The sequence below is a fragment of the Vulpes lagopus genome, chromosome 23 (genome assembly GCF_018345385.1).
Source record: "Vulpes lagopus strain Blue_001 chromosome 23, ASM1834538v1, whole genome shotgun sequence".
Taxonomy (NCBI): Eukaryota; Metazoa; Chordata; class Mammalia; order Carnivora; family Canidae; genus Vulpes; species Vulpes lagopus.
Window position 1 is genome coordinate 49,911,685 of NC_054846.1, and position 27,245 is coordinate 49,938,929.

The 27,245-nt window shown below is 45.3% G+C and overlaps 1 protein-coding gene and 1 long non-coding RNA gene across 3 annotated transcripts in view; one reads left to right on the plus strand and one right to left on the minus strand.

Moving 5' to 3' along the window:
- Positions 1–10,851, minus strand: LOC121481448. Its single transcript, XR_005985293.1, has 3 exons — positions 10,714–10,851; positions 9,801–9,989; positions 1–232 (listed from the first exon to the last, which is right to left on the minus strand). It is a non-coding gene; the product is annotated as an uncharacterized LOC121481448 (long non-coding RNA).
- Positions 10,725–27,245, plus strand: part of NSUN4 (NOP2/Sun RNA methyltransferase 4) — a 20,280-nt gene continuing 3,759 nt past the window's right edge. The window contains exons 1-5 of one of the 2 annotated variants that reach the window (XM_041738817.1): positions 10,925–10,955; positions 11,870–11,963; positions 15,176–15,519; positions 20,942–21,096; positions 25,061–25,221. In XM_041738817.1, the coding sequence (XP_041594751.1) occupies positions 15,230–15,519; positions 20,942–21,096; positions 25,061–25,221 (606 nt within the window). In that variant the 5' untranslated portion in view covers positions 10,925–10,955; positions 11,870–11,963; positions 15,176–15,229. Of the gene's footprint in view, positions 10,956–11,869; positions 11,964–15,175; positions 15,520–20,941; positions 21,097–25,060; positions 25,222–27,245 lie in introns of both variants that reach the window. The other variant, XM_041738816.1, reaches the window with a different exon arrangement.

The following is a 27,245-nucleotide window of genomic DNA, read 5'->3' on the forward strand; positions in this document are numbered from 1 at the left end:
TGATTATAAACTGGATCTTTTTATTATTAAGGACATTATTGGGGCAATTGGTAAAACAAATGGGGTCTGAAATTAGATGGCAGTTAACATAATCAGTGTAATGAAATTATGAAAAAAAAAAAAAAAAACCACCTCAGTAAGTGTGTAGAACAGGGGCAGACTTGAGACTTAACAGCCAGTGTTGTGAACGGTTCGCAAGCCCATGTCTCGTGTTAGATCTTGGCATATTTTCCTATAAAAACAGAAAATAGTGATGAGTCTCCACAGTACTGCTAGTAACGTATATTACTCAAAGGATAGGGAAGATGTTCTTCTGTTCTAACTGGGGAGACAGAACAGAGTTTTGTTTTAAGATTTTATTTAGGGGCACCTGGATGGCCCAGTCAGTTGAGCATTTGCTTTGGTTCAGGTCCTGATCCTGCATCCTGCTCCTTGCTCAGTGGGGAGCCTGCTTCTCCCTCTCCCTCTGCCATTCCCCTTGCTTGTGCTTACTGGCTCTCTCTGTCAAATAATTTGAGAGAGAGCATGCGTTGGGAGAGGAGCAGAGGGAGAGGGACAAGCAGACTTCCCGGTGAGCAGGGAGCCAGACACAGGGCTCGATCCCAGGGCCCTGAGATCATGACCTGAGCCAAAGGCAGATGCTTAACCAACTCAGCCCCCCAGGTGCCCTGTGGCAGAGTTTTGTCCAATATGGTAGCCACTAGCCACACACGGCTACTAAGCACTCAAAATATGGCTGAGGTATTGAGGTTTTAAGTTTATTTAATTATAATTTAAATTTGAATTAATTTATGTTCAAATTGCTACATGTGGCTAGTAGTTACCATATTAGACAACAGAGGTTTAGGAGTTGCAGATTCAACCACCTGAGTAGTAACTGAGGGAATTAGGCCCTGTAGGTGTTGGAGAACGGCTTCTCCAAATGCAGTCCGCTGTTGCTATGTAGAAATGTACGTCCAGTGTTGCCAGATTACTTGTTAAGGAGCCAGAAATCCAAGTTTTATATGAAATCTCCCAATTTTTATTTTTGTAAAGATTTTTAAGATTCTATTTACTTGAAAGAAAATGAGTGGGGTGGGGAAGAGCAGAGAGAGAAGAGAAGCAGACTCCCTGCTGAGCAGGGAGCATAATGCAGAGCTCAGTCCCAGGACCCTGAGATCATGAACTGAGCCTAAGTCAGACACTTATCCAATTGAGCCACCCCAGGTGCCCTCCCAATTTTAATTTTTATTTATTTTTCCCCTCCCCATTTCCCAGTTTTTGAATGTAGACAGTTTATTTTTTACCTTTTTTTTTTTTTTAAACGATTTTATTTATTTGAGAGAGAGAAAGAGCAGGAGCCAGGGGTGGGGGTGGGGGTGGGGAACGGGAGCAGAAGGAGATGGAGAAGCAAGCTCCCTGCTGAGCAGTGAGCATGATATGGGCCTCAATCCCAGAACCCTGAGATCATGATGTGAGCCACCCAGGTAATCTGACAGCTAACTTTTAGGTAGGACAAGTTAGGACAAATAAAACACATCTATGGGCTGTCTTTGGCTCACTAGTTTGCAATCTGTTTGCATATGAAAAAGACTATATGCAAATAGTTATAAAGTGAACCATGGCAAAAATGAGTACCTTGTGCTTCAGAAGTAAATGATATTCAGTATAGCCAGCAAGACTGCAGAAGCTTCATAGATGAAAATGTGGAGCTTCTGAGAACTTGAAGGATTATGTTTGGAAAAATAGGGTGAAGTGCCACTTGAACCTAGAAGGTCTTTCAATCTATTGTCCTAGTTACAGGGATGGCCTGCATTTCCCAGCCATTTCTGATTTAGAACTCATTTCATGATGATGTATAATCTCACAAATACCTTTATAAATGGTGGCATTGTATTTGTTGTATATAATCTGATTATTTTCAAACATCTCATTAAAATTTCAAACATACAGTAAAGCTGAAATTTTATAGTGAACGTCCCTAAACTCATTACTCAGATTTTAGTGAATGGTTAGTAATGTGTTAATTAGTGTTACCATAGAAAGAACGAATTACCCAGAGAAAGAGCTCCAGAATTCTGCTTAGAGGATGCTTGAGTCTGTTGCTAAATATTAAGCAGCAAATGAATAGGGCAAAACTCCGTGTAGCCAGGCAATGAACTACTGGGTATCCATAAACTGAATAATTCCCAAAGTTAGCAGAGGATTGGGCGATGTTTGAGTTTTGACCAGCTAATGTGGGGAATTCCTTTTGAACTTGTTTAACACCTAGAGCATTGAATTTAAACTCCAGAAGATACTTCAGTAGTAGGACTAAAATTAGCCCTAGAAAGAGGCCACTCAAGATAGGCTATACCCCATCTTAAAAAGGAGCCTTGAAAAGATCAAACTGATTCACAAAAAGCCTGACTGCCTGTTAGAACAAAGTTCAAGATGTTGGCGATCCTTGGGTGGTTCAGTGGTTTGGCACCTGCCTTTCGCTCAGAGCGTGATCCTGGAGTCCTGGGATCAAGTCCCATGTCAGGCTCCCTGCATGAGCCTGCTTCTCCCCTCTTCCTGTGTCTCTGCCCGCCCCCCTCTCTGTGTCTCTCATGAATAAATAAAATCTTTAAAAAAAAAGTTCAAGATGTTTTAAAAGAAGTCAACAAAATCTAGCATTCAACAATGTAAATTTCACAATACCAAGTGTTCAATAAAAAATCGCTAGACATGCAAAAAACAAAGTAGGCAAACGTGACCAGGAGAAAAATAATCAATAAAAACAGACACATGATGATAAGATGATAAAAATAGTAGACAAGCACTTTGAAAGCACTATTACAGGGCAGCCCTGGTGGCGCAGCGGTTTAGCGCCGCCTGCAGCCCAGGGTGTGATCCTGGAGACCCGGGATTGAGTCCCACATCGGGCTTCCTGCATGGAGCCTGCTTCTCCCTCTGCCTGTGTCTCTGCCTCTCTCTTGCTCTCTCTGAATGAATAAATAAATAAATCTTAAAAAAAAAAAGCACTATTACAAATGTGCCCAAGGATTTAATTGAAATGAACATAATGAGAGAAATGGAAAATATAAAATGAATCAAATAGAATTTCTGGAGCTTAAAAGTACAATATCTGGGGGTTCTTGGATGGCTCAGTCGGTTAAGCGTCTGACTCTTGATTTTGCCTCAGGTCATGATCTCAGAATTGTGAATCGAGCCTTGGATGGGCTCTGTGCTCAGCGCCAAGTCTGCTTAAGTTACTCTCTCTTAGGGACGCCTAGGGCAGGCCTCCCTGCCTTCAGTTTAGGGCGTGATCTCAGGTCCTGGGATCGAGTCCTCCATCGGGCTCCCTGCGAGGACCCTGCTTCTCCCTCTGCCTATGTCTCTGCCTCTGTGTGTGTATGTGTGTGTCTCTCATGAATAAATAAAATCTTAAAAAAAAAAACAACTCTCTCTTTTCCCTCTCCTTCTCCCCCACTCACACTCACACTCTCTCTCTCTCAAAAAAAAAAAAGCACAATATCTGAAATTTAAAATTCACTGGACAAGACTGGCAAATATTACACACTGAGGAAGAAAAAGAATAGGTGTACTTGTATGTTCTTGGAGATACAGCAACAGAAACTATACAAACTTGAAGGACAAGAGAAAAACACTAAAAATAGATGAACAAGGAAAAAGCAAGCTGTGAGTATCAAATGGCCCAGAAGACAGAGGAGGAAGTTGAGGGGTGGGAGAGAGTTGAAAGGAAGAGAGGGAAAAAAATTCTGAGCAGGGGATACCAAATTTTTAAAAAATATTTATTTGAGAGAGAGAGAACAAGCAAGGGGAGTGGCAGACAGAGGGAGAGGGAGAAGCAGGCTTCCTGTGGAGCAGTCAGCCCAATGTGGAACTAGATCGCGGGCCTGGGATCATGACCCGAGCCAAAGGCAGACACTTAACTGAACCACCTAGGTGCCCCAAATTACTTTATTTGGAGGACTGTACAAATGAAAGAGCTTAAGTAGATGTTCTGGAACAGAAAAAAAGAAAATCTGAAACAGCAATGGTTGAAATTTTCCAAGTATAACGAAAATTATAAGCTCCTTTACCAGAAGCTCAACAGACTCCAATTAGTCTCAAAATACTCCAATCAGAATAAACAGAAAGGAAATCACATCAAGTCACTTATCACCAAATTGCTGAAAACCAGTGATAAAAAGAAAATCTTGAAAAGATGCATTACATACAGAGGCACGACAAGAATTACTGCCCACTTAAGAAAGCTCATCTTTAGGGATGCTTGGGTGGCTCAGAAGTTGAGCATCTGCCTTTGGCTCAGGTCACGATCCCGGAATCCTGGGATCAAGTCTCACAACAGGCTACCTGCATGGAACCTGCTTCTCCCTCAGCCTGTGTCTCTACCTCTCTCTGTGTGTCTCTCATAAATAAATAAATATTTAACAACAAAAAAAGAAAACTGTTTAAAAAAGTGTTGAAAGAAAAAAAAGTGTTGAAAGAAGTAAATTTTTAAAAAAGATTTTATTTATTTATTCATGAGAGACACACAGAGAGAGAAAGAGGCAGAGGCAGAGGGAGAAGCAGGCTCCACTCGGGGAGCCCAATGTGGGACTCGATTCCCGGTCTCCAGGATCACACCCTGGGCTGAAGGTGGCGCTAAACCGCTGAGCCACTCGGGCTGCCCTATTACACAGTATGTTAACTAGAATTTTTAAAAATGAAAGAAACAAAATAACATGGGTACATAGAATACTTCTTATTTTAAAAATTTATTTAAAAGGTAGTTAGCAATAAAAAGAACACATTAAGTAGAAATTATAAAGAATAGAAATCTGTGAAATAGAAAAGGAGAAAACCAACAAACCAAAAAAAATTTTTTTAAGTTATTTATTTTTTAATTTTATTTATTTATGACAGTCACACACACAGAGAGAGAGAGAGAGAGGCAGAGACACAGGCAGAGGGAGAAGCAGGCTCCATGTTGGGAGCCCGACGTGGGACTCGATCCCGGGTCTCCAGGATCGCGCCCTGGGCCAAAGGCAGGCGCTAAACCTCTGTGCCACCCAGGGATCCCCAAGTTACTTATTTTTTTAAGTTATTTATTTATTCATGAGAGACACACAGAGAGAGGCAGAGACATAGGCAGAGGGAGAAGCAGGCTCCATGCAAGGAGCCCAATGTGGGACTCGATCCCTGATCCCAGGATCAGGCCCTGAGCCAAAGGCAGATGCTCAACTGCTGAGCCACCCAGGCGTCCCCCCAAAATTGTTTCTTTGTAAGGTTCAATAAAATGAACCTCTAGTTAGGCTGATAAAAGTACCCAAGAGAGAAGATACAATTTACCAATATCAGTGATGAGAGAGGGGACATTTCTATAGATCCTACAAATCAGGGGTCAGCAGCCTTTTTCTATAAAGATTCAGATAGTAGGGCAGCCTGGGTGGCTGAATCTGGCCTGTGCTATAGTTTGATGCCCCTTGCTACAGACACTAAAAGGAAGAAATCTCCAACTTACATGAAGTGAACACATTATTTAAAAGTCTCAAATTGCTTTTAAAAAAAAAGGAGGGGGGGATCCCTGGGTGGCTCAGCGGTTTTGCACCTGCCTTCGGCCCAGGGTGTTATCCTGGAGACCCGGGATCGAGTCCCACATCGGGCTCCCTGCATGGAGCCTGCTTCTCCCTCTGCCTGTATCTCTCTCTCTCTCTGTATCTCTCATGAATAAATAAATAAAATCTTTAAAAAATAAAAGTTTCAAATTGTTAAAACTGCTATAAGAAGAATTAAAAAATTCAAATAGCCCTGTATCAGTTTCTCAAATTTTAGCAGTCTTGACATTTGGGGCTAGATAATTCTTTGTGTGGGGGATAGGGTTTTCAGCAGTATCCCTGGCTTCTATCTACTACATGCCAGAAGCACCATCTGATTATAATAATCCTAAATATCTCCAGATGCTACCAAATTTCCCCTGGGAAGGGGTATCACCTCTGGTTGAAATTCACTGCCCTACATCAATGAAAGAAATTGACTTCATAATTAAAAAACCTTCCCTTCCTTCTCACCCTGTATTCCCCATCCCTGCAAAACAAAACAAAAATAAAAAACACCCAAACACCCAACTCCAGGCCCAGATGGCTTCACTGCTGAATTCTATTAATAATTTAAGGAAGTGGGGAACCTGGCTGACTCAGAAGGGCATGTGACTCTTGATCTTGGGGTCATTTATTTATAAATAAATAAAACAAAAAAGTAATAATTGAAGGAAGAAATAATACCAATTCTATAAAAATTCTTCAAAAAATAGAAGTGATGGGAGACTTCCCAAACTCATGTTATGAATCCAGTATCACCCTGATATCAAAATCAAAGATGTTACAGAAGGAGAAAATTTCAGGACAATATCCTCCATCAACAGAGATATAAGAATTTAACAACATATAAAAAGAGTAATACATCATGAACTGGTATGTTTTTTCTTTGGTTTTTTGGTTTTTTTTTTTTTAACAGGAATTCAAAGTTGGGGAATGCCTGGATGGCTCAGTGGTTGAGCATCTGCCTTTGGCTCAGGGTTTGATCCAGTGGTTCTGGGATCAAGTCCCGCATTGGGCTCCTTGCATGGAGCCTGCTTCTCCTCCCTCTGCCTGTGTCTCTGCCTCTCTCTCTGTGTCTCATGAATAAATAAATAAAATCTTAAAAAAAAAAAAATCTTAACTAGGAAAGAAGGCAACTTTCTCAATCTTGTATAGGACATCTGTTGTAAAAACTATGGTTAACATCATATATAATGATGAAATACTGAATGCTTTCCCCTGAAGAATGGGAACAAGGCACTCTACTACTACCACCTGTATTGAACAGTGTACTGTAAATCATAAATAGTAAAATAATGCAAAGAAAAAAATGAATTCAGATTGTAAAGAAGTAAAAGTGTCTTTATAGAAGACATGGCATTATGTATAGAAAAGGTGAAGATATTTCCAAAAAAGTTACCAAAACATAATTTTTTAAAAGATTTTATTTATTTATTAATTAGAGACACACACAGAAAGAGAGAGGCAGAGACACAGGCAGAGGGAGAAGCAGGCTCCACAGGGAGCCTGACTCAGGAATCGATCCCTGGTCTCCAGGATCGCGTGCTGGGCCAAAGGTGGCGCTAAACCACCAAGCCACCTGGCCTGCCCCCAAAACATAATTTAACTTAGCAAAGTGTCAGGATAGAAGATCAATAGAAATCAAATATATATATATATTTTTTTGAAATCAAATATATTTTAAAAGCATTTTTTTGAAAAATGAACAATATAAGCCTGTCACTTCAAGAAAAACAATTGATAGTACTAGTTGCCAGAGATAAAAATTAAGCTTTCAAGCAAAATTAGGATTTGGAGGGATGCCTGGATGGCTCAGTGGTTTGACACCTGCCTTTGGCCCAGGGCGCTATCCTGGAGACCCCGGATCGAGTCCCATGTCAGGCTCCTTGCACGGAGCCTACTTCTCCCTCTGCCTCTCTCTCTAAATATATATAGATCTCTCATGAATTAAAAAAAAAAAAAAGCCAGACATTAATTTGCCAGATATTTGTAAAATAATGCATTATAATAAATTTCTTTTAGAAAACTATAACTTTTTCATAAAGATACCTATATTAACATGCAATGGGTTTATTACTGTTATTTATTACTGTTATTTTTAATGAATAAACATTAAAATTTTTTGTTCTAATTTCTAATCTGGCAGATATTGGTAAATAAAAACCTAATAATTCTTAATTTTTAAGAGTCTAAAGGGGTCCCAAGACCAAAAAGTTTGAGAATCATTGATCTAATCCAACCCTTTCTCCCTTGATCCCTTATTTTATAGTTGGGTAAACTGAGGCTTGGAGTTGTAAGGGGTCCTTTGCAGGGAGATGGTGGTTGTGGTCTTCACACTCCATATTTGGTATAAACCTTTGAGAACAGGTATACTGGGATACCTCCTATTTAGTGTATTCAATCTCTGTTCACTGGATCCTTATCTGGATTTAAGTGTCATGAGCCATTTATTTATTTATTTATTCATTTCTCTTCTTTTGGTGCAAAAAAGTGTTTTTTACAATAGCATGAGGACAGGACCTGTGGTCAGAAAAGGCTGCCATGAGCTTTTTTTTTTTTAAAGGCTTTTCTCTATGTACATACCTTCCTCCATCTTACAACTGCTAGGTCCCTGTAACAAACTCATCTTTCACTCAGTCACTCAGTCATTCAATAAACCTTTAATGAGAGCCAACTATGTACCACATACAGTTCTAGGTGCTGATAATTCAACAATGAATTAAAGAAAATCCTTGATTTTTAAAATCTTACATTCTAGTGAGGGCAAAACCGGTAAGAAGAATTGTTCAGAACTTGTAAATGGGCAGAAGAGAATTACTGGGTGCTCCTTTACATAGTGCCAGGATATACCTTGGATCAACTTTATATTGACTAGGGTACTGCACAACTTTGTAGGTGTTAGGTTAATTTGTAGAAAACCAATGGTGGGCAGCCCAGGTGGCTCAGCGGTTTAGCGCTGCCTGCAGCCCAGGGAGTGATCCTGGAGACCCAGGATTGAGTCCCATGTCGGGCTCCCTGCATGGAGCCTACTTCTCCCTTTGCCTGTGTCTCTGCCCTTCGTCTCTGCCCTTCTCCCTCTTTCTCATGAATAAATAAATAAAATATTTAAAAAAAAAAAAAGGAAAGAAAACCAATGGCAATGCAAGTGATTCCTAGCCATAGTGATGCAACAGAATTTTGATCAGTAGAGATGGGATTGATTTCCATCTGGTAGAAGCAATAATCCCAAACATTACAGTTTATTACTTAATAAGATATCAACATTTTTGCAACTATTAACAAATTCATTTCAGCATTCCTTTGGCTGATAACCTAAATCTCTGAAACTCAAGTTCTCATTTGAACAAGCCTTACCATCTAACTGGTTCCCTCATTACTTAGGCTAATGATGGAGGAGCAGTTTCTTATGATGAAGAAAATCTTTGGCATTTTTTATCTTTGTATAAGGATTATGTTTCCAACCTTTTGAAAATTATAATTTAGCAGACTGTATGAAAAAATACATGTTATAAGAATAAAAGCAGGTTAGGAGGGCAGCTATTAACTGGTGGTGTAGGATATACTAGTTTAGATAGATAGGGCCAATCAGCAAGTCCTGTTAATTCTCCCTTTATTTTAAGTGGAATCAATCCTTTTCTCTACCTTTACTGGCACCACTGTAATCCAGAATCATCTTCTCTCATCTGATCTCCCTGCTGTAAGCCTACTTACTATAATTATCAACTGTCAGATGATTTTTTTTTTAGTGATAAACACAAGATTCTATTTATGATATTTAAAGTTTTGGTAACTATTCCTGTAAATGAGGAAATAAAGGTATATGTTTTTCACCGGGACTTTACAACCCACATCAAGAAGAATACAATTTGAGCAGAGGCTAAAAATTCCCTCATTCACATGCAGCTTTGGGAGTTCACAATCCATAAAGTACTGGAAAAGCTCAAAGTGCTACAAGGGTTCCTCACTACTTCTAATTTTCTATGGTAGTGAAGAGACTGTTGTCTTAAAATTCACACCTGCTTCATCACTCCTGTAACTCCAATAAAAATGTACCCAATTTCCTGCCTCCTGAAACTGACAGGACTCTGATGGAGTTTGAAATAGTGGCTGATATCTTTTGAATACTTCAGCTTTACTGACCGGTCACATCTGTACTGCTGACTCTCTGCCTAGAGATGAGGTCCCCAGGGCCCCATCTTTGGGCTCTATTAACTCGCTGGAGCAGCTCACAGATCTCAGGAAACCTTTACTCACTAGATCGCTCGTTTATTATTAAAGGATATAACTCAGGGCAGCTCAGGTGGCTCCGCGGTTTCGCGCCGCCTTCGGCCCAGGGCCTGATCCCGGGATGGAGTTCCACATCGGGCTCCCTGCATGGAGCCTGCCTCTCCCTCTGCCTGTGTCTCTGCCTCTTTCTGTGTGTCTCTCATGATTAAATAAAATCTAAAAAAAAAAAAAAAAAAAAAAAAAAGGATATAACTCAGAAACAGTCAGATGGAGGGATGCATAGTGCAAAGTATAGGGAAGGGACACGGAGCTCCCACGCTCTCTCCCAACACCTAGTACACGTGTATGCACCAACCAGTAAGCTTCCGGATGATTTTTTTTTTTTAAGATTTTATTTATTTATTCATTAGAGACAGAGAGAGAGGGGCAGAGACACAGGCAGAGGGAGCAGGAGCCTGACACGGGACTCGATCCCGAGACCCCGGGGTCACACCCTGGGCCGAAGGCAGGCGCTAAACCGCTGAGCCACCCAGGGATCCCCATTTTTAAAAGCCCCTATCTGATCATATCCTTTCTACTGGCCCCGTACGGTGGAGTCAAGTTTTGTGGCGACTACCGCTTACACAATTCGAGGGCCTTCTTTAAAACAATCATTAAGCCCAGGGCCAAAGGAGCGCCGCAAGTGACAGGTTCTCAAACCTCAAGCTTCGTGGGCTTCACTCTAAAGCCGTCTCTGCCCACAAGTCTGGCCTCGACTTCTCTGCCTGGAGGCCCCCCGGCCCCCGCCCCGCTGCTTCAGGGCTCACCCGCCGGTCCCAGGCCTCGCTCCTCCCCCAACCGGTGGGCTGGGGCTTTAACCCAGTCTCTCCCAAAGCCCAGACCTCCCGGCAAGGGCCCCATTCCGAGCACCCACGGAAGACCCTGGCGGGCGGGCTGGCACCTGGCTGGTCAGGGTGGGCCGGACCCGGGGCTCCAGGGGCCGCCGGACTCCCCGCCTCTCTGTGCCCGGAGCGGCGCCGCCGCGTCTCCGGAACCTGCGCGTCCGCCCTCGCGGTTCCGGCCGGAATTCCTCCGCGCTGCACGCGGGCGATGGCCGCGCTGGTCGGGAGGCGAGCTCGGGACGTGCTGAAGCGCGCGCACTTCGCGACCGTCCCGCGGAGACACCGGCACAAGAAGAAATGGGTAACGTCGGGCCGCTGCCCCCGGCAAAGCTGCCCCGGCGCCTCCACGGCCCGGCCCCCGGGACGCCCCCGCCCTCCCCCGCCCTCCCCCGCCCGCAGGGGCGTCGCGAGGCCCCCCCCCTTTCCTGTCTGTTCCGTCTTCGCCTCCGTCCGCCCCTTTATTTCGTCACAAGGCTGGGGCTGTCGCTGCTGTTACGTCAGCGCCCTCCCGACTCCGCCCCTCTAAGTTACGTCATCACCCGCCCTCATTCTTTCAGTTATGTCACCGCCTCTTGCTCCCCGCCTCCGGGCGACCTTCCCCTTGGCCCCCACTATCCCTCCCTGCGCCCCTCCCTCCCTTCCTTTCCTACCCCGGCCCTCCCCCCTCCCTCCCTCCCTCCCTCCATGACCTCTCCTCCGCCTTTCCTCCTAGAACTTTCAGCCCGGCCGACCTCCCCCCTCGAAAAATGTTTTAGCGACAACCCCTTCCTCCCTGGGTCTCCACCGCCCCCCGGGAAAGGATTCAACCCCATCCTCACCCTCGGGGTGCCTGTGGCGCCCAGGAAGGGTTACAGCGATCACCCTGCGCACCCTCCCGGCCTCTCCCCGAACCCAGGCGAAGCGTGCAGCGACTCCTCCCACCCGCTCGACTCCCCCCACTTCTCCGGGGACCCTTTCTGCGGCCTCCCCTGTGGGCCCGGCCTTTCCCCGCTGACCGCCTCGCCCTCCTCGAGACCCAGACGGCTTCCCTCCCCGCCGCCGCCCCCGTCCTCGCCGCCCCAGCCCGCGCTGCGCCCCGTGAGATGTTCTTTAGAACCCTGTTCTCCAGTCCTTGCCAGGCCTTGCTGCCGCGAGCCCATCCTCTTGCGTTCGCCTCCTTCGAGCCCTTGTTTTGACCGGTTCGGCCTTCTGGGGTCCCCCCCTGTTCGTCCGCAGAGCCCTTACTGCAGCTGGATCAGTCCCCCGAGAACACTGCGTCCCTGCCCCCGAGGCCCTTGTGTTGACCAGCCGAGTTACCTCTGTTACTGTGGTGGGTACCCTTCGGCCCCGGTAACCAGCCCGGTGACTTCCCCTCCTCTTCCTCATCGGCCCTTGGGAACCAGCCCGGTGACTTCCCCTGTCCTCCCTCATGTGCCTTTGGAAACCGGCCCCATGATTTCACCTTCTGTCACCTCTGGGTCCCAAGGGACTTGCCCCATTGTTTCACCTACTGTTGCTCATAGGCCCCTGGCAACTGGCCTGGTTATTTCATCTCCTCTTGCTCACCGGCCCATGGAGATCAGATCTGTGGTTTCTCCACCCCTTTCTCACAGGGTTTTGGAAACTGGGCCGGTCTTCTCACCTGTGCTCTGTACCTGGTCCTCAGGCAAAAGTTATAATGACCCTCTTCTCTCCCCAGCATGTTCCCCAACCTCTGGCAGCTTTTGCCAAGGTTGCCTTAAGCCTCCAGACTCTTGTGAACCTAAACCACAGCTTGACTTGCCCCTTGGGAAAAATTGCTGTGGCCCCCCACTTTCTTCTCAGGCAGGCACATCCTGCCCTCCCAGCTCATCTCAGGAGGGCTCCTTTCACCATTCCCATTTTTCTCAAGAGGCCCACATCCCTCACATCCCTGCGCCTGCTGGCCCTTGCTGTGCCATCCGCCTGCCTGTTAGGGCTACTGGCTCTCCTTGCGCACCCCCATCCCAGGCTCCCGTGAAGCCTTGCTTTGAGTCTGTCTTCACCTGGGAGACTGGTGGGAGCTCTTGCCTCTTTGTGGAGCCAGGCACCACACTCTCTTGTTCCCCCTGTCCCCCGGAACCTCCTCTTCCCCTGTCCTCTCAGTGTCCCTATCCTGTCTTCTCCTTCCCTTCCCCCCTCGGCAACCAGTTCATATCTCCACCCCAGTCACCCCCCGACAGAAGCTATAATGAACCACCTCTCCCTACCCCAGCTTGCCCACAAGTGAAGTCCCCCAAATGCCCAGAGTTAAAACCACCGTGTCCTCCCCACAGATGTCGCTCCCTGATCATTCCTCTCCAGCACAGTCCTTTTGACCAGCCCAGGCCTCCTAAGGCCTGTGCCTCTCCTCCACCTCCCTCCCACCCTTCTGGTCCTTCTTGTATGGTGACATCCATTACCACTTGCTCAAATTCCTGCCCCAAAGAACTTCCCCAAAGAACTGCCTTACCTACTGTGATCCCTAGGACTCTCAAACCTGTCATCCCCACTTGTCTTCCCCTTCGCCTTCCTTTTTGTTCTGTCCCACCCAATACTTACGTTCAGAGCAGCCCCTGTGGGCTCCCCATAGGACCCCCATGCAATACCCATGTATATTCTGTGGTTCCCTCAACTTCTGATCCCTGCCCACTCCTTGGCCCCCCTCAGTGTCATAAGCTGCCCATAGTGTCCCCCTGTGGCATTTATAGCACTCCCAAGTGCCGACCCCAACCTCGTCGCCTGCCTGTGCCACCTCCCTGTTCCACCCACATCTATTCTTTTATCCCTTTGCGGACACCCTTTGATCCTCAGTGTTTACCCATTGCCCCCCAACCCCGGTGCCACCCTGATACTATGCCCTGTGGCTTCCATGTCTACTCTGTGGCCCCTCGAGGCCCCCGCAAAGAGTGCCCTCAGATCCCCTATAGCTGTCCTTTGTCTTCATCCAAGACTTCTAGCTGTAGCTCTAATCTCAGCCGTAGTTCAACTGTTATTATTAGTGAATGCCAGAGTAGTGACAGCCACAGCAAGAATGAGAATACCCACCACCCCAGAAGAAGTCGAAGTCAAAGCAAGAGTTTCCATCCTCAAAGAACTCAGAGCCAGAACAGGAGTCCTGGTCGAAAGAGAAGTAGGAGCCAGAGCAATAGTCCCCACCAAAGTGTGAATCAGGATAAGAGTGAGAATCTTCAGGGTAGCGGAAATCAGGGCCAGGGTGAGAGTTCACAGTGTAGCAAAAGTCAGAGCCAAAGTAAGAGTCCTCGCCATGGCAGACGGCAGGGCAAGAGCAAGAGTCCCCACCACAGCAGGAGCCGGAGCAAGAGTCCCCGCCCTGGCAAAGGTCAAGGCCAGAGCCAGAGTCCCCATCACAGCAGAAGTCATGGTCGTCACAGCAGAAGTCATGGTCGGAGCAAGAGTCCCCGCCATAACAAGAAATGAGGGCCAGAGGACCAAACCCAAAGTGCAGGCTGGAGCAAAATTAATATTATTAGGACTGCTAGCCCGAGCGAGTGTCCCAGCTGTGGCAACCTGGACCAACCTAGGGACCCCACAGCCGACGTCTTCATTTTCCTTTTAATCTGTGTTTCTGCTCTGCAAGCCTGATTCCAGTCCTGCTCTGCTACCCCCGCAGAAGTCCCCATTTTTTGTTTATACCATGAGGTTTCTGTGAGTTCTCCTTATCCCACCTTCCTGGGGTCTAGGAACTCTCCCCAAATGACCCTCAGCCCTGTGATTCTAAGCCTTATGGTGTCCGGCATCGCATGACCTTAGGTAAGTTACTGTATATCCCCACCAAATGTGGAAGGTGGGTATCTTTTGTATCTCACTGAGCTGTTCTGGTGCTCACAGAAGCTAGGAGACAAAATGCTTTAGAAGATGAAAGGACTGTTGAGAAAGAAAGCGTCTTTTGTTTTTCAGGCTGAAGCTTCCCCCAGGGCCTTCGTAGTTTCTTCCAACCTTCTGTAGACTTTCCTCAGAGTCCTATCCTGAGCTCCCAGTTCTCTTAAGTTCTTCTTCCTCCCGGGCCTCAAGGATCACCCCCTTCCTGGGTGACCCACACATGCTGTTGTGAGAGCCACAGCTTTTTTCCTCACAACTCGGAGCCCTCATGGAACTGATTTAGAAAGGCAGGCACCTAGTACTTTTCTCTTTCTTTTTTTTTTTTTTTTTTTTTTTTACTTTTCTCTTTCATACTTCTTTTCTGGCTGGCAGAGGCAGGATGCAAAGGCAGGAGTGGGCACTAGCTGGTTCCATGTTTACTGCAGGGCTCTGAGGTATTGGTGAGGTCAGGTGGTAGGGGAGAGGCAAGACTTGGGGGGATCTCTGGGTGGCTCAGTGGTTTAGCACCTGCCTTTGGCCTGGTGCATAATCCTGGAGTCTTGGGAGCGAGTCCCACATCAGGTTCCCTGCATGGAGCCTGCTTCTCCCTCTGCCTGTGTCTCTGCCTGTGCCTCTGCCTCTCTCTTTCATGAATAAATAAATAAAATCTTAAAAAAAAAAAAAAGACTTGGAAGATTATTAAGCCCATTCTTTTCCTTTCAGGCTGCCACAGAGCCCAAATTTCCTGCCACCCAACTGGCTCTGCAGAATTTTGACATGACCTACAGTGTGCAATTTGGTGATCTTTGGCCATCCATCCGGGTCAGTCTCCTTTCAGAGCAGAAGTATGGTGCGCTGGTTAATAACTTTGCTGCCTGGGATCATGTGAGTGGGGAGCTGGAGCAGCTAAATGCCAGGGACTTTGTGAGTGAAGCCATCTCCCACGGGGAACCAGAGCCAGAGAGTGGCCAAACTACAACTCCACCTCAAGCTTCTGGGGCCTACAGCCCAAACCTTCGATGCTTCACTTTTGCCAGAGGGGATGTCAGTCGGTTCCCTCCTGCCAGGTAGGATCTGGAGCCATGGCTGGGGTTGTCCTGGGTGTCTTCTGGAAGTAGACGGAAAAAATATTTATTGAGTGCTTATATATGCTAGGTGTTTTTCTAAGTGTTGTGTGTGCATTATCTCCTTTGTTCTGTCAACAGCCTTCTGAGGTAGGTAATATTATTGTTACTCTTTTACATTTGAGGAGACAGGTGCAGAGAAGTTAAGGTACATTCTTGCTTTAGGTCCCTGAGATACCAAGTGGTACAGCTAGTGTTTAGACCCAGGCATTTTGACTCCAGAACCTGCCCTTTGAACCTGTTCTGCGTCTCTGACTTGAGCACTTATTATACCCTCTACAGTTAAAATGTGTATTATTTACACCTGCTTTCTCATTTTGCCCTCATAGCCACACCCATCCAGATGAGTAGGACAAATAAACTCACAGTAGCAAAGAATGAGTGAGACTTACCTGGGACACATAGTACCAGAGGGGTTGTTGGTGAGGGGACTTCTAGTCTTCTCAGCCAGTGCTCAGGTATATATATGAAGTTGAAGCCCTCACGGAACTTACAGTCTAGTGAGAAACTATTTATATATAGTGAGAAACTATTCTATTAAGGAACTATAATTGAGGGATCCCTGGGTGGCGCAGCGGTTTGGCGCCTGCCTTTGGCCCAGGGCGCGATCCTGGAGACTCGGGATCGAATCCCACATCGGGCTCCCGGTGCATGGAGCCTGCTTCTCCCTCTGTGTCTCTGCCTCTCTCTCTCTCTGTGTGTGTGACTATCATAAATAAATAAAAAATAAATAAATAAAGTTTAAAAAAAATCCAAAAAAAAAAAAAAAAGGAACTATAATTGTGATAAGTGCTACAAAGGAAAAGTACAAGATACTATGAAGTTTTATAATTAGGAGATCTAACCCAGTCTTTTCTGAGGAAATGAAATTTAAGTGAAGACCTGAAAATGAATAAGAATTAAAGCTTGGAAAATGAATAGGAATTAAATGGGGATGGGGATGGGGGTGAGAGGCTACAGAAGGTGGCAGAGCCAGATTTTGAAAGGTCTTCTAGGTCATATGGGATTTTGGACTTTTTCTCTAAAAGGAAGAGGGAGCCATGAAAAGTTTTAAGGAAGGGAGTGACATGACCAGCTTTGAATTTTCAAAATTCAGGCTGCTGTGTGGAAAGCAGATTGGAGAGAGGCAAGACTATATATAGTTCTAGCTACTGGTTTGAAGGAAGGCTGCATGCTTAGGAAAACTAGGAGGCAAAGCTGGAGAGTATGTGGAAGGGCCACATTTGGGAATCTTGAATGCCGGGAACTTACAGGTTTGGGAGAAGGGATTTTCCTGATGGCCCAGGGTTGCTTATAAATGGCTGTACTTGCCAAGGTTGGATGGCTTCAGACGATGCACCCTTTAGCCATATTGTTGTAAACTGCCAAGATGTGTTCTAGAGAACTACTGGGAAGGGTTACGGGGTAGGGGAAAGGTAATAACGCACAGTGGTTATAAGCATGGCCTTCGGAGTCAAGAAAACCTAGATTTGGATTTTGCCTTCATGACTTATTGGACACATAGCTTTGGATAACTGACTCTTGGTTTCCTTATCTGGAAACTCATCTGGAACATAATGGCACTGATACTATTATCAGCTTGTGTATCAACTACTGTACAAGCGCTTGGCTGCTATTAATTAATTTTTTTAATATTAATTTCTTTAATCTTCAAAATAATCCTGTCTGGTAGCCACCCTTATTACAGATGAGGATGCTGATGCACAGAGAAGTCAAGTAATTTGCCGAAGGCACACAACTGTTGAGAAGTTTGGCTGGATTTGAGATCCAGACAGTTTCTCTCTGGAATCTGGGTTCTCCTGCCTCACAGGGTTATGGTGAGGTCTAAATGAAGTGATGGGGCAGCCCTGGTGGCCCAGTGGTTTAGCACTGCCTTTGGTCCAGAGAGTGATCCTGGAGACCCCAGATTGAGTTCCACATCAGGCTCCCTGCAGGGAGCCTGCTCCTCCCTCTGCCTGTGTCTCTACCTCTCTCTCTCTCTCTCTCTGTCTTTCATGAATAAATAAATAAAATCTTAAAAAATAAATAAGTAAATGAAGTGATGTATCTGAGACACTAGTACAGCACCTCCAAAATAGAGTTCACAGTCTCTCTTACTGGCGGTGTTCTTCTCATCAAAGTTATGCTTCAGGAAGATCATGTTAGTAAATGCGGGTGAGAGGGAGATAGATTGGGGCAGGGCTGGAGACCAGTTCGGAGGCACTGATTTTAGGCAGAACAGTGGACACAGCACCATGTGGTTTCCTAAGTTGCCTGAGGTGCTTGGCTTCTATGCAGAGAGGTTTGAGTTTCCTTCTTGTCTTGATAGGTTCCCTATAAATTGGGAATCCTAATCTCTCAGGAGGTCAAGGATATATTTAGGGAGTCCAGGAATCTCCTGAAATTGTCTGAAAAATTGTCCCTTTTTTAAAAAAAAATATTTTTATTTATTCACGAGAGACACACAGAGAGAGAGAGAGAGAGAGAGAGAGAGAGGCAGAGACACAGGCAGAGGGAGAAGCAGGCTCCATGCAGGGAGCCTGACGTGGGACTCGATCCCGGGACTCCAGAATCACGTCCTGGGCCGAAGGCAGGCGCTAAACCGCTGAGCCACCCAGGGATCCCCCCCCCCCCTTTTTTTTTTTTTGAAAGAAGGACTATAGCTTTCAGCAGATTCTGTCTGTGACCCAAAAAAAGGTTGAACGATGCTTCCAAAAGGAAGGAACTGATGAGAATGGGTTTCCTAGACCCGTGCTGGTGTGATAGGAATTCTGTGCTTTTCTCAGACTTCTTGTCATTCTCCTCTGTGAGGCATTAGGCACACAGTTTCAGGGATAATCCTAGTGTGATTCGACTTTGAAAATATCCCACCATAGTCTGAGCCTATTTGTGAAGGTGTCACCACCTCAAGCCTGGGGACTGTAGCTCTTGTAGCAGACCCTCCAGGGTACTATGTGTCCTGTCTTGTCACATTTTTCTCCTAGAGCCTTCCCATCAGAGCAGCAAGGATCAGGCTTCTGTCTCCTTAAGTCTGTCCACAGTGGCTGAGCTGTGTCTCGGGGGCAGGGAATGGCTTATGACAACTGGCCTGGGAGTGAAGAGTCCTTCTGTGCCCATTAGGTTGTTGTCCATCATCCCCCTCTCTCTATTCACATGGCTCCTGTCTTCCTGCCTTGGACTCATCACAGCCTTCTCACTGGTGTTGATTTCTAATTTGTTCTTTCTGGTCCACCCAGCTTTCTGAAATTCTATTTAGGTGATCATGTTACTTTCTTCACAAACTTGGGTAGCTGCCTGCAGGTTACAGTCTTAAACAAACTTGGGTAGCTGCCTGCAGGTTACAGTCTTAAACCCTAGCACAGGGTTTAAGACTTTTTAGAATCTAGCCTCTATGTGTTTTTCAACCTCAGTCTCATCCATTTTGTATTTCTATGACACAAGATTTCTCATTGTTTCTGAAAGGAGCTATGAGTTTGCCTGCTTCCATGCTTTTGCTTTGTTCTTTTTTCTTCTCTTGGGGTGCTCCCGTTTCTTCCTCCCTTCCTCCCTTCTTCCCTTCTTCCCTTCCTTTACCTAATGAGGGCCTATTTCTTCAGCAGGCCTGACTCAGGTAACTGTGAGAGGCACAACAGATGGCATTCTTCTCTAAGGCAACAAAGCGTTTTGTATCTTAATATGTACTCCAGTAACACCAAGTTCCTCCAGTATGCCAGGTGGTGTTTCGGGTGCTGGGGTTATTACAGTGAATGAACAAAGTCTCTGCCTTCATTCTAAAGGGAGAGGAGGAGAAGGAAAGTATACATACACACACACGTGTACATATAAAGTGAACAATAAGTGCTTTTGTAATTTTTTAATTAAGTAATTAATTAATTTTTTGAACAATAAGTGCTTTAAAGAAAAATAATGTAACATAGAGAGCTAGGAGGTGATGGGAGTAAGGGGTGCTAATTTTCAGATAAAGTAGTCAGGGAATGCCAGTATCTCTCTGGTGAGATAACTTTTATGGAGAGAACTTTGAGGAGAGACTGAAAGAAGTGAGGAATCAATTCAGGGCTATTTGGAGGAGGAGTTTTATTTTTTTAATTTTAATTTTTTAAAAGATTTTATTTATTCATGAGAGACACAGAGAGAGAGTCAGAGACATAGGCAGAGGGAGAAGCAGGCTCCATAAAGGGAGCCCAATGTGGGACTCCAGCCCAGGACTCCAGGATCATGCCCTGGGGCAAAGGCAGAAGCTGTACCACTAAGCCACCCAGGTGTCCCAGGGAAGGAGTTTTATAGCCAGAAAGTAGAGCAGCTACAAAAGCCTCAGACTGGAACGTGCCTGGCTTAATTAAGGAAGGGCAATTAAGAAATGGATTGGTTGGCTGGATAAGAGTGAATTAATCTGTGAGCTGTTTTGTTTTCCTTAAAGATTTTAAGTGATCTGTGCACCCAACATGGGGCTCAAAGTCACAATCTCAGGGCACCTGGGTGGCTCAGTCAGTTGGGCCTCCGGCTCTTGGTTTCGGCTTGGATCATGATCTCGGGGTCCTGGGACTGCGTGCCGCATCTGGCCCTGCACTCAGTGCAGAGTCTGCTTGTCGCTTTCCATCCCCCTCTGCTTCTCCCTTTCTTTCCATTTTTTTTTTAAAGATTTTATTTATTTATTTATGAGAGACACAGAGAGAGAGAGACAGAGACACAGGCAGAGGGAGAAGCAGGCTCCATGCAGGGAGCCCGACGTGGGACTCGATCCCGGGTCTCCAGGATCACGCCCTGGGCTGAAGGCAGAGCTAAACTGCTGAGCCACCCAGGCTGCCCCTCCCTCTCTTTCCTAATGCCTGCACTGTCTCTCTCTTTCTTTCTTTTTCTTTTTCTTTTTCTTTTTTTGTCTCTCTCTTTCTAATAAATATATAAAATCCTTAACAAAACAGCAATACCCCCCCACACACACAACCCTGATATCAAAAGTTGTATGCTCCACTGACTAAGCCAGCCAGGCACCCCTCGATCTGTGTGTTTTTTTTTTAAAGATTTATTTATTTATTTGTGATATATATATATATATATATATATAGGGGGGGGGGCAGAGACAGAGGAAGAGGGAGCAGCAGGCTCCATTCTGGGAGCCCGACATGGGACTCGATCTGGGGACTCCAGGATTGTGCCCTGGGCCAAAGGCAGGCGCTAAACCACTGAGCCATCCAGGGATCCCTCGATCTGTGTTTTAAATGGGTTACTCTGGCTGCTGTATGAGTGAATGAGTGAGTGAGTGGTTCTGAGAAATGAGTTTTTGCTGAGTAGAACTCATTAGTCCCTGAGAGCATGAGCTTAGTGGCCTTGACTTCCAGTGGGTCTCCTGACTTGGAATTTGACTTCAAGGTGGTCTCTTCTCTTCTAGGCTTGGCAGCCTGGGTGTCATGGACTACTACCTGATGGATGCTGCTTCCTTGCTGCCTGTCCTAGCCCTTGGTCTGCAGCCTGGTGACACTGTGCTTGACTTATGTGCGGCCCCTGGGGGGAAGACACTAGCACTGCTTCAGACTGGCTGTTGCCGTAAGTCAGAGGGTTGGTGTCTTGGGCAGGGAGGGCCCCCTACCTCACCCAGTCAGGGACTTGCCAAGTAGGATGGGCTCTCTGGTTCCAAGGTCAGAGGCGGGGTATAGTGCCTGCTTGCTAAGGTGGTGGATTTTTGTTTGCAGTTTTCTCCTCTCTTCCTCTGTCAATTGGCCAAGAAAGATTGCTGAGCAGAGCAAGGTCTTTGAAGGCAGATTAAACCAGAGCCCTGGGATCCCTGGGTGGCGCAGCGGTTTGGTGCCTGCCTTTGGCCCAGGGCGCGATCCTGGAGACCCGGGATCGAATCCCACGTCGGGCTCCCGGTGCATGGAGCCTGCTTCTCCCTCTGCCTGTGTCTCTGCCTCTCTCTCTATCTCTCTGTGACTATCATAAATAAATAAAAATTTAAAAAAAAATTAAAAAATAAATAAACCAGGACCCTGATCAATCTACATATGACACTTTCACTCCTCTATCCCTGTTTACTTTTGTCTCTAAGATTAAGTTCATTTCCTTAGTCTGCCAACTAAAGCAATAAGATCTGGCTGCAGCCACCCTTTAAAGCTTTGTTAATCTTCCCCAGACTTTGTGTGCTTCAGCCACATTCTGCTACTCTGTGTTGTTTGAATAAGCCTCCATCTTTTGCTCATGTTCCATTTTCTCCCTAGAATACCGGCCACCTTATCTATCCCAGCTGGCCTGTCTGAAGCCTTCAGCCTTCAAGCCTCAGCTCAAGGGTGCCACCTCCTGGAAGTCTTCCCTTATGACTTTTGCTAGCCGGTTGCAAAGTAATGCCTCAGTCTCCTACACTCCCATGCCATGGGCGTCACTCTTGCAACTGTTAGCACATTAGCCTGTGTCAGAGCTTTATGGTGTATGCATCTTCTCCTGCTCTAAGCATGAATTCCTTAGGGACAGGCACGAGTCTTGTTCATCTCAGTAGTGCAGCCACCAGCCAGGGCCATGTGCGCCATGATGTTCACTTCAGCTATCTACTTGCTGACATCCTGCCTTAAAATAGGCACCTTTCGTTCCACAGGGACCTGAGAAGTATCCAGAGGGGGGCTATGGGTTTTCCACTCACCTTGGAACTCAGCCAGGCTTCTCTTGCCTTATGCCTTAGACTTTTTGATGGGCTGGGCCCCTTGTCTTCCAGTTCTCGTCAGCCAATTACTTGCACAGTTTGAGTTAGCTTCCAGCCTCACGGTAGGCCCTGTGGGTGATTGCATGGTACCATGTTTGTCTTCCCTTCTGGTAGTGCAGAGGCAGAGGAGAAAAAGTGTTAGTATGGTTTAAGGAGTCCAGTGTAGGAGCCCAGCCTCTGTGCTGGGCTGATCTGACCCAGTGCTGTGGGAATCCATCAGAAAGAGGATGAGTGAGGTAGGGTTACCTAGAAGAGGAGGATCTGGACTCTAAGAGGTGGAAGAAGGGCCAATGAGAAGTAATTGAGAGTTGCTCTTGTAAGGTGTATTAAATTACCAGCACCTTGCCCCCATGCCAGCTCCTCACCCAAGAGAGTCCTCGTATTTTATGGAGGGGGAAATTGACTCTGAAGAGATTTAAGAATTTAACTTTTACCTGAGTTGGAGATAGAGCCAGAACCAGAACCCAGCTTTTCTGTTCTCCATTCACATCCTTTTACAAATTCCTCCTGAGCAGAGAATCCAATTTTTACTTCTTTGAGTTTCCTCAAAAATTGGGACTCTAGGTCTGTGTGGAAACACTAAACTGGTGCATGGTGGATTGCTCCCATCGGATAAGGTGTGCCCTCTAGTTCTTCACCATTGTTCTGCCTCTCCCTTTCACTTCTTGACTCTGAGACCAGGTATCAATCACCATTTATCATCAAACTTGCAGTAAGGTTTTTCTTATGGTAGAGTCAAGAGCAAAGCAAGCTTTTTTTTTTTTTTTTTTTTTTTAAGATTTTATTGATTTATTTGAGAGACAGCATGAGCACATGAGCGGGGGGGGGGGGGGGGGGAAGGGCGAGGGAGAGAGAGCAGCAGATTGCCTACTGAGCAGGGAATCTGACATGGAACTCAATCCCAGGACCCTAGGATCTCGACCTGAATTGAAGGTAGATGCTTAACCAGCCCGAGGTGCCCCAAAGTGAGCAATTTCTTGAATTTGTGTCTGTCACAAAAAGGAAAGTAGAAGATAGATGGATTAGGTTTGGTCATATTCAATAGAAAATCAATGAACTGGCTTAAAGAAGAAAAGTTTATTTCTCTCTTACATAAGAGAGCTAGGATATAGCTGGTATGGAGTCTCCACAATCATCAGGACTTGCGCGCCCTTCCTTCCTTCCTTCCTTCCTTCCTTCCTTCCTTCCTTCCTTCCTTCCTTCCTTTCTTCTTTCCTTTTTTTAAGATTTTATTTATTTATTCATGAGAGACACACAGAGAGAGAGAAAGGCAGAGACATAGGCAGAGGGAGAAGCAGGCTCCCTGCAGGGAGCCTGATGTGGGACTCGATCCTGGGACTCCAGGATCATGCCCTGGGCTGACTGCAGACGCTCAACTTCTGAGCTACCCAGGTGTCCTGTGCTCCTTCTTTCTTTTTGCAGCCTATTCGGTTTCTGGCATCCATCCTCAGGATTGCCTCATGGTCCAAGGTGGCTGCTAGAACTTAAGTTATCACATTAGATTCAAGGCAGGAAGAAAAGATTGGGTAAAGGGGGCACATCTAATTGTATTACCTTCTTTTAAACATCTTCCCACAGGTCCCACACAATAATTGTGCCTACAATTCATTGACCAAAATTTAGTCATACTTAGTTATAAAAGGAGGGAAAAAAGAGGCATGTTGTTCCCCTTTCTCTTAAATAAAATTAGAGTTCTATTACTAAGGAATGAGAGAAAAATAAATTTTGATTAAATAATGTGTAGAGGGGATCCCTGGATGGCTCAGCAGTTTAGTGCCTGCCTTTGACCCTAGGCATGGCCCTGGAGTCTCAGGATCAAGTCCCACGTCAGGCTCCCGCATGGAGCCTGCTTCTCCCTCTGCCTGTGCCTCTGCCTGCCTCTCTCTCTCTCTCTCTCTCTCTCTCTCTCTCATGAATAAAAAAATTAAATTAAATTTAAAAAATTTTTTAAAAATGTGTAGAATCTGCCAAAGCTGGAGAGAGACACATGTTTCAAAAAAGTAGGAGAAAGCATATTTATTTAGAAATATTCATATTTGGTCTGTTTTATTTATTTATTTACATATCCATTCTGGCCTGAGGAGGTGGTTGCCCTTGCAACCCCTGTTCTAGAGTACCTAGTACTGTGCCATGTACATAACAAACATTTCTTCTCCACTTGCCTCTCCTCCTGGGATTTGCATTGATTGGCTCTGCCTGAGAATTGTTTTGGCTCTTTATTAGCACCATTGCTGGTGGGATGTTTTGTTTGGCTATGACCTGAAGTTTCTTTATTCTCACAGGCATAAAATGTCCATACTACCCACAGCCATCTATAGATTCAGTGCAATTCCTGCCAAGGTTCCAATGACATTTTTTTTCTCAGAATTAGAAAAAAAAATGCTAAATTTTTTTTCTTTAAAGATTTTATTTATTTATTCATGAGATACACACAGAGAGAGAGAGAGAGAGAGAGAGAGAGAGGCAGAGACACAGGCAGAGGGAGAAGCAGGCTACATGCAGGGAGCCTGACGTGGGACTTGATCCCGGGACCCCAGGATCACACCCTGGGCTGAAGGTGGTGCTAAACTGCTGAGCCACCAGGGCTGCTCACAATGTTAAAATTTCTATTCCTGGGGATCCCTGAATGGCTCAGCGGTTTGGCGCCTGCCTTTGGCCCAGGGCGCAATCCTGGAGTCCCAGGATTGAGTCCCGCGTCAGGCTCCTAGCACGGAGCCTGCTTCTCCCTTTGCCTGTGTCTCTGCCTCTCTCCTCTCTCTCTCTTTATGTCTATCATGAATAAATAAATAAAATCTTAAAAAAAAATTTCTATTCCTACAGGCAATCTCGCTGCCAATGATCTGTCCACTTCTCGAACAGGCAGACTACAGAGGGTCCTTCGCAGCTATGTGCCTCAAGATATCAGGGATAGAAATCGGGTTCGAGTCACCTCATGGGATGGCAGGAAGTGGGGAGAAGTGGAGGGAGACACCTATGACCGGGTAAGTGATTCCTGATATCCAGCTAGCCAAATCTGGCCTTCCCATCCCAGCACCAGGCCCTGAGAAGGTGGGATCCAGACCTCCATGTTTGAGGACGTACGGCCATTTCTGGACCTGGCCCGTGCTCTGTGGGTGATTGGGAGAACAGAGTCTGCACATCTGCACAATCATTGGTGTTATCTTCATTAAAGACAGTTAGCAGGAAAGAGTTTGAACCTGAGTGGGAAAGGAGTTATTAGACTTATTTTATTTCTCAACTTCTTTGGTTGGTGAGAAGCCCTCATTAAAATAAGTATGAATAACCTAATTTATTTTTGAATATTAATACAGCACATGGTGTAAAATTCAGAAGGTGCTTCCCTTTTACTTCTGTCTCTCAGCTATCTTTCCTCTCCCCACAGATGATCATTGTTTGTTTTCATCTGTATCCTTTAAGAAGTATTCTTTGTGGATATACAAATACAAATGTGCATGTGTGTTGTTGGGTTTTGTTTGTTTTAGAGAAAATGTGTGCGCACATGCGTGTGTGTGAGCAGAGCATGGGGCAGAGATAGAGTCTCAAGCAGGCTCCACACTCAGTACAAGCTTGATGTAGGGCTCGATCTCATGACCCTGAGATCATGACCTGAGCTGATATCAAGAGTCCAATGCCCAAATCATTGAGCCCACATAGGTGTTCCAGTGTGTGTGTATTTTTGAATAAAGGAATGGTGATGTATTATTCTCACTATTTGAACTTTGTAGTTTTTTCATTTAATAATATACCCTGAGGTTCAGTCCTTTTTACTTTTATGCTTTTTAAGTATCATTGCTGGATAACAATTTATATGGATGTAAGATTTTGACAGAGGGTACTAAATCACTCTCTGTGCGGGTTACATTGGTTTTGTTTCTACTGGTAATGTGTAAGAGTACTGTGTTCTCATATCCTGCCACTGCTAGTATTATTAAACTTTTTGGGTTTTGCCAAACTGATAGCATCTAATTTACATTCTCTTATTATGAATGATGTTGAAAGTCATTTCCTATTTTTAAGTTATTTGTATTTTCTTTTAATTGGCATTTTCTAAAAGTATTTATTAAAACATATGCTTCTAAAAATATAAAAAAAAAATAGCTATTGTCTCTCTTGTCATCTGACTCGTTGATCTGACCTGTTCAGTTTTCACTGTTCTGCCTCAACCACTCTAAGGCTTATAGAATCTTGGATAGGCTTAAGAGGCCTGTTTTTTGCCTGTGTTGGGATCCCGTATTCAGCTTTTTTGACATGGAGGCAGCAGAACAGAGTGGATAGAGCATGACCACTCCTGTTCCCTAACCTGTTTCTGTACCCCAGGGTTGCCACTTACTGACTTCTGACAAGTTGCTTCATCTTGCTGAAATTTCAGCTTCTTCATTTGTAAAGTAGGAAATATTGCTACATAGGATTATCCAGATAATTCCTTGAGAGTATTTTAGGAAATACCTGACTATGAAGATTAGACACATAGCCATCATCGTAGTACCTGGCCATGAATATTAGGCACATAGCCATCATCATGGTACCTGGCCTATGAAGATTAGGCACATAGCCATCATTGTAGTACCTGGCCATGAAGATTAGGCACATAGGATAGTACCTGGCCATGAAAATTAGACACATAGCCATCATCATTACTCAGCTTGTGCTTGCATGCTTTCATTATCATTATTAATTTACTTGGAGTTTCTGCTTAACTAAAATTCATAGATCTCTTCCACAGATGATTTTTTTTTGAAACATAAATATAGGGCAGCCCTGGTGGCTCAGCGGTTTAGCGCCGCCTTTGGCCCAGGGTGTGATCCTGGAGACCCGGGATGGAGACCCATGTTGGGCTCCCTGCATGGAGCCTGCTTCTCCCTCTACCTGTGTCTCTGCCTTTCCCTCTCTCTCTCTGTGTGTTTGCCATGAATAAATAAATAAAATCTTAAAAAAAAAAGAAACATAAATATAGGACTTTTGTTGTTGTTGTTTTAAGGCTTTTATTTATTCACAAGAGACACAG